General features: G+C 41.5%; 1 protein-coding gene across 2 annotated transcripts in view; it reads left to right on the plus strand.

The window, feature by feature from the left end:
• Window positions 1-11,564, plus strand: part of LRP2 (LDL receptor related protein 2) — a 196,404-nt gene extending 184,840 nt beyond the window's left edge. For both annotated transcript variants that reach the window (XM_055307717.1, XM_055307718.1), the window contains exons 72-79: window positions 1,285-1,375; window positions 2,172-2,239; window positions 2,429-2,546; window positions 3,245-3,374; window positions 4,217-4,318; window positions 6,236-6,343; window positions 9,734-9,805; window positions 9,991-11,564. In XM_055307717.1, the coding sequence (XP_055163692.1) occupies window positions 1,285-1,375; window positions 2,172-2,239; window positions 2,429-2,546; window positions 3,245-3,374; window positions 4,217-4,318; window positions 6,236-6,343; window positions 9,734-9,805; window positions 9,991-10,152 (851 nt within the window). In that variant the 3' untranslated portion in view covers window positions 10,153-11,564. The remainder of the gene's footprint in view (window positions 1-1,284; window positions 1,376-2,171; window positions 2,240-2,428; window positions 2,547-3,244; window positions 3,375-4,216; window positions 4,319-6,235; window positions 6,344-9,733; window positions 9,806-9,990) is intronic.
• The last annotated feature ends 330 nt before the right edge of the window (window positions 11,565-11,894 follow it).

Below are 11,894 nucleotides of genomic sequence, written 5' to 3' on the forward strand. Positions count from 1 at the left end.
CAAGGCTACTGGAGAGATACTGGCAAGATTTCAATATTCAGCAATATTTTGAACCAAACAATGATTCCAAGCTTTTGACATTTGTCCTATGATGATTGGTTCTGACACTTAACTGCCATTTCACATTCAGGGGTAGTGTTGGCCAAATTGTCACCTCATCTACTACTTTCCTCACTTACATTTCTTGCCAAGTGAATTTTACTGTAATTCACTTTTTGAAAGAACTTAACCAAAGCGAGCATGCTGATGGTGGTTAGTCATTCCATATGAAGTCTTGGTTTGGTATATTAATTAGCTAACTTGATAAGTATTTATTGAGTGCTTACTATGTACCAGGCACTAAATGTGGGAGATAACAAAGTGCTGGGAGTGAACACAACAAACAGATCCTCTGCTCTTGTTGAATTTATACTCTAATAGGACAATAAACAGAGTGCCCCCCCCTCCCCCAGATATATAATGGCAGGTGGTGAAAACAAAAAAGGAGAAAACTAAAGCAGGGAAAGAGGGATGAGGGTGGGGTGGGGGTTGGCTTGCCTTTACACAGAGTTCCAGGAAGGCCTCTCTGATAAAGTAAAATCTGAGTAGAGATTCAGATTGAGGGACTGAGCTAGCAGGACATTTGAGCTCCTGAAATAAGTGAACACATCTTCTAGGTATGAGCTGTGGGAACACTAACAACCCCATCAGGCACAACCAGGGAGTCTGTGGGGGCTGAATTAGAGCAGGGGCCCAGAGACAGGGCAGTTTTGGAGGGCTTAAAAAATAGGACATCTCTAACCAGCTCTCTGCCAGGCATTCACGCCTCTGCATTGTGTGTCTCTGTCAGTTGATCGATGGCTCTCTGATGCTTTGGAAGCTTCGGTTGAGACTTTGAGGTGTGCCCAAATTGAACTTTTGTGTTTCACTGGGCTTGCAGAGGAGAATTCTGAGAACTTCACATGAGGACGTAAATGTCCTAAGAGATTCCTCTACTACAAGTCTCTTTTAAACGTTAATGTACGTTCTGGAGTAGCATCTTTCTACTGTCTTGGGGGGAAAAATGCTATAAATGGCCTCTTTCTTTCCACCAAATGTATGTTACTTTCCAAAACCTTATTACTGATAAGAAATTCGTTGGGGACTTGAGTGGAAGGTAACGTTTTGATAGGGCACCTGCTTCGCTGCCCCACCCCGACCCGCTCCCCATCCTGACCCTGGGCCCACGCAGATTTGCATGGTTTGGGTGCTCTGCCAAACGTGGCTGACTAACACTAACACATGCATGGCTTTCCCTTTCTGCAGCCATCGAAAGTCCCATCAACATGCCCCCCCCATGCAGGTGTATGTACGGAGGAAATTGCTATTTTGATGAGAATGACCTCCCCAAATGCAAGTAAGTCTGAATGTTGAGGTCTGAGCTGGAGGCCTTGTCTCTTCTGGGGGAATTTGAGTGAGACAAAGTAGCCAGAAAAAAACAAGTGCAAGAACCTGGCCAGTTCACTAATTTTCACATCTTGACCAGCTTGCCCTTCCCTGGGAGAGTCCGACAGAAAACTAAGGCAGTGCTTCTCAAACTTTCCTGTGCATAAGAATCATCTGGATCAAATGCCCATCTCGTTCACAGGATTCTGCATCTCCAACACTCCCCCAGGAGATGCCAGAGGATTGTGGGCCAACTCTCACAAGGAGTTAGAGAAGTGATGACCCCATTTTTCTCCTCATCTGGTGTTAATTACGCTTGGATTGTGGGAGACCAGTTGTCAGCAGAGCTGCTTCAGCCCAAATACTCTTGATGAGCAGAGATTGGGCTAAAGATTTGGAAAAAAAGAATTATTGAGAAAGCTCTTACATGGAGCAAGATAAATGGAGGTCTTTAAAATGTATTTAATGAATACATGTCAGAAGAGAGAACACAATCATGGTTCCCAGTTTGATTCTTGAAGAATTCTGTAGGGTAGACACCACCGGGCTTATTTGATGATCCCGTAGATGTCATAGCCACACCACTGAAAGTGGATTTCAAGGTCAGATTGCTGCTCTCTGCTTATCATCCATCCCTTGGTAGAATAAAATGATTGTTCTCCATGTAATTTTCTCAGTCAAACCTCTCTCTGCCTCATGTGTTCGTAAAGCAACTACGGAAGCCTAAGTCGGCCACAGCTTGTGAGCAATTCTTCTTTTACTTTCAGGTGTCCCAGTGGCTACATGGGAAAATATTGTGAAATAGGGCTTTCAAAAGGCGTCCCTCCAGGAACAAGTAAGTTTTAAGAATGTGAGCAACCTGGAGATGCCCCACAGCTCCTAAGCTGAATGCTGTTTATGTTCTACTTAACTCAGGCTTCCAAGAACAATTGGCCCTACCCCCGGCTTCCACTGTTAAGTCTTTTGGTTCCTTTCCCTTTCTACATGCTGATATGGTCACTTCTTATTCCCTTTCTGATGGCAGCAGTGGCAGTGCTGTTGACAATCATCTTGATCATCATAGTTGGAGCTCTGGCAGCCTTAGGATTTTTCCACTACAGGAGGACTGGCTCCCTTTTGCCCTCCCTGCCCAAGCTACCGAGGTCAGTTTCATTATGGGAAATGCTGATTTTAGAAGCCTGGGTGATGTGACCCTGTGAAGAATTTAGGTGCTTTTTTTTTTTTTTTAAGTTAAAAAAGCACAGCATGCAGCTTACCTTTTCTGCAGAAACAAAAAGTGATGAACTTAAAGCATTCATTTCAAATCACAACTTCATAATCAAATGCTTCTTTTTTGAAGCCTGAGTGCAAATCCCATTTTATAATTCAAATGATTGTGCCCACTGGTGGGCATTCAGGGTAGGCTAGAGCACAGTCTGTGGGATGGACCAGGATTTATTCCTACAAGTGCCAAGTGGGCTCTCTTAGATCTCCAGCACCCAGGAATGTGCTTTAACACTTCCCCATAGGTCAGGCAACTTCCTATCGTGTTTGATGTGTGAATCAGAGTGGGAATCGGGCACTCCATTTAAGGAAGATTTAGCAATACAGGGGAGAGAGAACTATTGCAAAAGGTTGTTTAAAAAATAGCATACTGGGGACGCCTGGGTGGCTCAGTGGTTGAGCGTCTGCCTTTGGCTTTGGTCATGATCAGGGGTCCTGGGATGAAGTCCCACATTGGGCTCTCTGCATGGAGCCTGTTTCTCCTCTGCCTATGTCTCTGCCTCTCTGTGTGTGTCTCATGAATAACTAAACAAAATCTTTTTATAAAAACCACATTGTTTCAATTTCTTCTTTTCAGCTTAAGCAGTCTAGTTAAATCCTCTGAAAATGGAAATGGGGTGACCTTCAGATCAGGAGCGGATGTTAACATGGATATTGGAGTATCTGGTTTTGGGCCCGAGTCTGCTATTGACAGATCAATGGTGATGGTGAGTGTGGTTGCAAGGTTGTCATTGTTACTGTTTTATAAAAGAAACACTTTAGAGAGTATAAAATTCACCTAAAAAAAAAAGATGAAGCAATATGCCTCTCAGTATAGTCTTTATAAAATTAGGAAACATTAAGTTTGTTGGAGGTCTCTAAAAATATTAGTAATAAAATTGAACTCAACCCCTGCTCTCAGTCACAGTTGAATCGTAAGCAGTGGTATGTTTAATGGGAATCTTAAACAGTCTTATGTTTTTTGGGAGAGGGCAGAGAGAGAGCATGGTGTTTTTTTTATGTGGTGACTCTTTGTATATGAAAGGAAAAAGGATTGTAAAATGGGTACAGTAATACCTCTTGTATTAGGACCAAATGGTTATTAGGTTTATTTTGGGAAGTGGACTGGTACAGTCTCTATAATCATCAATACTGGAAAATCCTTTTCACTATTCTCTTTTCCCCCCAAATCTTTCATATTTGCCCCTACATAAAAGTACAATATTATCCATTCTTTCTCCTTTCCCATCTCCCTCTTCTCCTCTTTGCTCTTCTTCCACCACTCACCCTTTTCTTTGTTGTGCATACCCAGTCCCGAAGTGATATATTTGTAGTAAGGAGCCAAAGACATGGATCTAGGCAGTGTGTTTCCATTTCCTTGATCTGATAAATGACTGCGTTTGTTAACTTTATGTAATGGTTTGCTATATGGAAGCCTTAAGACTCCTGCCTTTTATTTTTCTTTGTAATTTCATTTGGGTAAATTTGGCACAGTACCTGGCATTGCTCCAAGTACGAGGGGAGCACCTTTCTTTGTGTAGAGACCAGATTTTTTTTTTTCCTCCATCAGAGTGAAAACTTTGCCATGGAGATGGGGAAGCAGCCGATAATATTTGAAAACCCAATGTATGCATCCAGGGACAGTGATATCAAAGTGGTTCAGCCAACCCAGGTGAGAAATCAGTCCTTTCTTTCAGGTGCTGCTGCTGTTGTATCCTGTTCTATTGAATAATATCCTCTTAGGGTTCTCCTAGCTTTCTCTCAAGTGGAAGGAAACACAAGTGTTCCATTCTTCAGCTTCACTATATGCAGTCACAGGACTGACCCAAGGATGTGACACCAACTTTTGCATAGTTGCTGGGGTTTAGCAGCCATTCATGGGGTGCTGACCAAGAGCCTTTTCATTCTGACTGGTCAGAGCAAGAATTATGAGTCCATCCAGGGGCTTGGCAAGCAGTGCCTGGCACACACCGACTCTGTATAAATATTTGTGAAATGAACAAGTGAATGATTGTCAGGTCATTATGTAGAGATTTGGGGGACTGGGTATACTCTCTGGGTTCTTATTGGTATCACAAGGGTGTTATTTGAGGTGACCTCCCTATGCTTGCCTTCCCTGTACTTTACTGAAAAGTACAAAAGCCTCCAGAATTGATAGGCAGAGATCTCAATTTCCTTTGGTGCAGCCCTGTTGCTCACTCATTTTTAAGAGGAGCAGGGAGTTGACGTAGGTGTATAGATGAAGGAAAAGAACTTTTCACTGGATCTGGGTCAGTGACTCCTACACCACTTCTAATGTCTATAACTATTAGCCTGTCCTTCCTTTGTCAAAAACTACTACAGCCTTTGTGATATATGGTTTCATTGTTAATATTTAAACTTCTTTTGAAGTCATAAGCTATGATGCCTTTTATTTATTTATTTTTAAAGATTTTATTTATTTATTCATGAGAGACAGAGACTCAGGCAGAGGGAGAAGTAGGCTCCCTGTGAAGCAGGCTCCCTACAGGGAGCCTGATGTGGGACTCGTTCCCAGGACCCCAGGATCACACCCTGAGCTGAGGCAGATCAATCACTGAGCCACCCAGGCACCCCTATATGACGCATTTTAAAAATAAAATGTTTATTTTATGAATAGCTTTCCTAAGATCAGAAATAATTGCATCTTGAAAGCATTTTACCTGACCCTTTGATAGCCAGGTAGCGATAAAATAGATGTGGCATCTCATTAGGCATTTTTAAATACATCCATTTTCAGGCAGCCCAGATGGCTCAGCAGTTTAGAGCCGCCTTTGGCCCAGGGCGTGATCCTGGAGACCCAGGATCAAGTCCCGCATCGGACTCCCTGCGTGGAGCCTGCTTCTCCCTCTGCCTGTGTCTCTGCCTCTCTCTCTCTCTCTCTCTCTCTCTCTCTGTTTCTCATGAGTAAATAAATAAAATCTTAAAGAAAAAAAAACCACACATCCATTTTGAGAAGTGAAACAGTGAATGTAGAAATATAGGAAAAATAGTGAATTTTTATCTTGTAATTTGTTTATTGCATATTCATGGTAATTTGGACTTAAGAGGGAAACTTGGAATCACATGAATGTTACAGAAAATGTCTAGAGGGGGGTTAACTCCATTATGCCTCTTGTTTCAAACATTCAGCCTCTTCTAAGGAGTTCTCTCAGATTATTAATTTTATTCTAAATATCCAAAGATAAGATTCTCAATTCTCTGAGTTTGGGAATAATTCATGCTGTTCCTCTAGGATCTGGTTGCCAAAATACAACCAAAGTTGTTCACTTAAAAATATGGTCAACAGTGGGAATGAGAGAGCATGGACAACACATTACTAAGTAACATTGTCATTGCCAAGTGAGGGTATAAGTGAGATGTGTTTGCCTCCCAGGATTAAGGCATGACATAAATGACATAGGTGCTCCTGATTTGGGGAGATGGGAATGATGTTTAGTCCTAAACCATGGAATTGGTCTCATATAAGAGAGACCTTATGCCTGTGGGAAAGCAAGGTAGTAAAGAGAACCAGAGTTGATAAGAAGCTTCACAGCTTTCAAAACTGTAATGTCCTTTCATATGTGCACAGGTTACTGCTTCTGGAAATGTGGATAACCAGAACTACGGAAGTCCCATAAACCCTTCTGAAATAGCTCCAGACACAAAGCCGACTTCCCCAAGTGCTGATGGAACTCAGGTAACAGTGGCCAGCTACTGAAATGATACAGGATTTGCAAAAGGCTTAGGAATTGCTGGGTTTACTGATGCTAAGGTAAATTAATGAGACCCTGATAGGCTCACGGACCCAAGATATGGAGGCAGTTAATAAAGATAATCTTTAAAAAATAATAAATTGAAAACTTTCCACTAACTAAAGCCACATTTCTTACATTGACTGGGATAGGAATGATATCCCTTGTGACATGGGAGACCATACAGAAAAGAAAGGTGGCAGTCTTCTGGACCTAGGCTCTTAAGACCAAAGATGCTTGATTTTAGAGAATGACTTCGTAAGAAGAAAGAGCTCACTGTGTCAAGGACCCTTTCCTTTTTTACGTAATGCAAATTTTCTATAGTGTTAACATCTTTGTTTCCAGAATGTCCTGTCTTAGCTCTACTGCTGTTACCTGTATTCACCACGAGATGGCACTACTTTATACTCTTCATCTATCCATCTACATCCAACCAACCAACATTATTGCCCTCGGTGTGCCAGGCACAGTGTTTAACACCGGAGATTAAGAGAAAAAAAAGACCACTGATGATACTTCTATCTCATGCCTTCAGGCATGAAATTTTTAGACTATTTGGTCCACAGAAAGAAATTCAGTAGATAAGTTTGATGTAAAATTTTGTGTTAATGTATAATCTCTCACTAGTTTTAATGGATACATATGAAGCTAAGTAAGATCTAGCTGTCTGATCTGGACAAACTATTCACCTCTGGGTTCTAGAGTCTTAATGTTTCTCATTGGATCACTATTGGCATATGAAGTGAGACGGTTCTTTGTGATACAAAACTCTGTGCATTGCAGGCCATTTTAGTATTCCTGGCCCCTGTCCAGTTAAGTGTCAGTAGTGTCTCCCCCAGAGCACTGTGGTTCTAGAAGTCATCCTCTACTCTGCCTCCCCCCACATTCCCAATTGAGACCAAAAGGATCTGGAATGGCTCAGTTCTAAGGTTCTATGACTTCTTCTATAAAGTAATGTGAAAACTCAAATCCAAGGGTGGTTAGAAATCTGACCATTTCAAAATCCTTATTTCTCAAACTGTGTGATCTATATGCGTAATGGGTATCTGCAGAGTTAACTTGGAAGTCATGCTAGATTTTCAGCACCTCAGATACTGGTTCCTGTTCAGCTTGTTTGGATCAAAATAAAAGTTGAATAAAATCCATGCTAATGAGGGCTCCTGGGTGGTGCAGTCCGTTAAGCATCTGTCTCTTGTTTTTGGCTCAGGTCATGCATGATATGAGAGTTTTGAGATCAAGCCCTGCCTTGGGCTCTAGGGGCAGGCTCCGTGCTAGGCATGGAGGTTGCTTAAGACTCTTCTTCTTCCTCCTCTTGCCTCCACCTCCGCACCACCTGCCTCTCCCCAACCCACTCACTTGCTCTCTTTTTCAAAAAAAAAAAAAAATTAATGGTAATAAAGAGCTTATAACAGAGGTCCCTGTCTACCTTTTTATATTTCATGTATGCATTCCTTCTACACGCACACACACACACACACACACACACCAGATACATACAAATATTGTCTTAGAAAGGAATTTTCAGTTTCCTATTTTTCAAGGGACTGATTTTTTTTCTTTAGCCTACATTTAAAAGTGGATTTTGGAGATTAATTTTCCACAAACTCCAAAATACTTGAATGTCACAATGTCATGTTTCTTGAATGTTCCCTGAATCAGACTCAAGCCCAAGGCAGGGCCAGATTTATTTTATATTCTCCACTTATTTTTCTTTTCCAGTCCATTTCGAGTCTAGTGATCCTCTTCACTAGACAGAGCTCCTTCCCAGCCTGAGCAGGAAGGGGAATGTGGTGGGGAGGCTGCAGCCTCTGACCTGCACGTCTATCATCAGAAACAAAATGAACACTGAAAGTCTTTTCAAATGAGAGTGGATCTTTACCAATTATAGTCCCTTTCTTTCTCATTTTCATCTTTGCAGTGTATCAGCTCTTTTTTTTTAATTGGGCAAGGCTGAGACCCTCTAGCATCTGTTCTCCGTGGTAGATCTGGTAATCTCCCTGTATCAATTGTCTCCTGGGTACTGAGAAAGCAGCCCATGTGGCTTAAAGCTGTAGAGGCACTTGGTTAGGATCTCCTTAGGTTAACGTTGATGTGCCCAAGAAGCTCACAAATCTATCTTTCATCAGTAAATTGGCTCAAAGTACTGAAATCAAGGAACCTGAATTCCTGTGACTCAGTTCTAGCCATTTCCCAAAAGTCCTGTTGACATGCATCAGATTTCCCAAGGAGATAAAAATGAAAATCACCATGGTTCCTCTTGTTAGTAATCGCTTAACTCCACCTAGCCCATTCCATATGCGTAAGCTCCCCGAGGCCAGGCTCTTGACCTGAATGTCTTCATCATTTTCTTGGTGGTGGCCATGTATGGAGTAGGTGCTCACTTACATGTGGGTTACAGTGAATGGTCTTCTGTGGTCTTGTGCACCCCGTGCTCCTTCACATGTTGGCCCTCTACTTTCACAGAGCAAGAGATACCCCTAGAGCATACATGCTACCGTAGCGACCTGCAGGAGTGGAATGACTGTTCCCTTGCTTTCCATTCCTTTGTCTCCATCCATCTGGCAGCCAGAGCTGTGTCCAGCACTGGCACTATGGGCAGCTTTTCAGCAAGACCTGGGCTACCCACCATAGTCCATGGTGATTTCTCTTTGGGTTCCTCAATTTATGGGCTTCTGAGTCCTGTAATCATTCCCTGCTCTTCCACCTACCATTGGGTTATATGAGCTTGCTGTGACTGTTCCCTCATCTGTAAAATAAGAGTATCTAACTCACCAAGTTGCCAGGAAAAGGAGTTGGGAAACTTATAAAACTTTTAGATTAACCCCTGATACATAATAAACTCTCGATAAATGCTAATTTTTGTTATCTCGGTGGCTGTTTTGATTACAGGAGGAAATGATGAAGGGGGAGAAGGGATATCCTTGAGTTGACCAAGGATCAAGCCATCATTTTAGGAAATGAGAGGAACAGTCTGGCTTTTTCCTTAAATTTTTGGCAGACTCTGAAGAAATCTCTTGCCTGTTTCTGTCAAAGTTTCTAGATTCTGTACGCACAGATTCTGTCAACTATACATGTGAAATCAAGGAAGTGTTTGGAACTATTGAAACGAGCCCCAAGACTTTCAGTTTGTTTGGGGACCATCTAAGGAAGAACTGAACAGTTTACCCAGGGGGCAGGTCACATGGTCCCAGGTCCCAATTTGCTTTCTCCTTTACTAAGAAGACATTTTAAAACTTACCCAGGGGAACAAATCCACGCAAAAAAAAAAAAAAAAAAAAAAAAAAAAAAAAAAAATTCCGATGCTGAAAGTTTTCTGCTTCCCTCTTTCCATTTAGGCAACAAAATGGAATATATTCAAACGAAAACTGAAACCAACCACTAACTTTGAAAATCCAATCTACGCAGAGGTAATTGTTGACAATTTTTCTTAGCACGAGCATTCGGCATTCTTCCTTAGCAATCATTTGCTTGGCTAAATTGGATATACACAGATTATTCTGAGCAAACTGGCAAAAATTCATTTTCTTCACACAAAACTGTTTCTAGTCATGTTGGGAAAAAAAGGCTGATATGTGTTTCATTGTGGTCTTAGATGGAGAATGAACAGAAGGACAGCACTGCTGTGGCCCCACCTCCAAAGCCTTCTGTCCCTGCTAAAAGTTCTCCAAAGAGAGATCCAGTGCCAACCTATACTGCAACAGAAGACACTTTTACAGACACCGCAAACCTTGTTAGAGAAGACTCTGAGGTATAGCTGTGCCAGCTATTTAGGGAATAATTAGAAACACACTTTTGCACATATATTTTTTACAAACAGATGAAGAAAAAGTTAACATTCAGTACTTTATTAAAAAAATATATTTTTTCCCGGTTTGCCTATAGTTGGAAGTGTCCATGGAAACTCTGCCTTGTGTGTCTTTTTTTTTCTTTTTTACTTACGCCGTCTCATATTTTTACAAATAATTGTCACAATGTACTATATGTATATCTTTGCACTGAAGCTATCTGAAGGTAATTCTATAAATATATTGTACATTTGTAAATTTTGCAAAGATTATCACATCATTAAATTTGCTGATAAAAATATCTGCTGAATTGGTTGGTGATCATCACAGTAAATGATCCAACAAGGAAAGGAATTGACTTGGGCCCTTTAGCCATGTCTAAAGAAGGGGTACCACTCCTATTCCCTATAGAATTACCCAGGAAAGGAATCCAGGCCCCAACCTTGGGTCCATTTTTACGCCTCGGCACTTAATTAAGGTTCAATATTACCTGTAACCTGATTAGTAGGCATATGGATAGAGGGTGCCATGTGTTGTACAGACATCTGGATCTGACTGTAGACGCCTGAGATATGCAGAAGGTAGAAAACCAACTCAAGTTCACCCTTCTGCATGTTTGTGCTACCTAGCCAGAACACTTTCATGTGTGTTACCTCACTAGCTGCCAAGGCAACATTCTTATTTGTGACATCTATGAGAAAGTTCTGTGTCATGAAGTACAGGTGTCCTGCAAAGAGTTTGTATCTAATCAAGTGAAGCCTTGTGCCTGATGGGCCCTAGGGTATCTTACATCCTTCCTGGCATCTCAGGTGGTTACCTACCCCGGACACTGGAGCTCAACAGCTGAATTACTAAAACCAAATCTGTGTCTTCATCAAGGATGGTGCAAAACAAATACCAGTTAAGCAAAGCCTCAGCTGGGTTTTCGTTTCTGTGTGTGAAAATATCATTATGACTATTTATTTCCTCAGTTGAACATGAATAGAAAGGGAAACTGTTCTTCTTGAGCCTTTTTTTTTTTTAGGTCTTTTTGCGTAAATCGTACATTTGTATTGGAATGTACTGTAGAGCCTAGATTTTTCTCTTGAATAGTGGGTATAGTCTCCGCAACGGGAACCATGACAGGAATGTACAATTTCCATACTAAGTAGCATTTCTGGCTCTCTGTGCTAATATTGCACATTTTTAAAACAATGAATGAATGCATGGATGGATGGATGGATGGATGAAACATGTACTACTGATTATTTTATTACTGAGTTCTCAAAATATTTGTGGTTCATATTTTGGGAGCTTATAATTTTTTTGAAATGTACTTTGATTAGAAAAGCAAATGGAAATGATGCTGCTGAGAAATTTCTAATAAATGTGTATTTTATCAGACTTCTTTGGTGTGCTTCTTAAGACCAGCTCATGAATTAGTTGTATTTCACTGTGCAAAGAGCTTGGGGCTTTGAGTGCTGGGCTGGCCACCTGAGAACTAGAGGTGCCCAGGGTTGAGGGAGGTGGTGAGAAGGAGGGATTCACAGCACATCCAGCCTTGACAGGCCTGGTGGGGTAATTAATCTCAGAGAGGAGTCAGCTCCTTAGGTTCCCACCTGAACTCTGAGTAGGCAGCTCCCTTAATTGCTTTCAAAGTCAATTTCCACCTCCTCTTTTTCTTCCTTATATTCCAGGCCCTGTGCCAGGTCCTCCTTTTCAGATCTAATTG

This window comes from Nyctereutes procyonoides, unplaced genomic scaffold, assembly GCF_905146905.1.
Source record: "Nyctereutes procyonoides isolate TBG_1078 unplaced genomic scaffold, NYPRO_anot_genome, whole genome shotgun sequence".
Classification (NCBI taxonomy): Eukaryota; Metazoa; Chordata; class Mammalia; order Carnivora; family Canidae; genus Nyctereutes; species Nyctereutes procyonoides.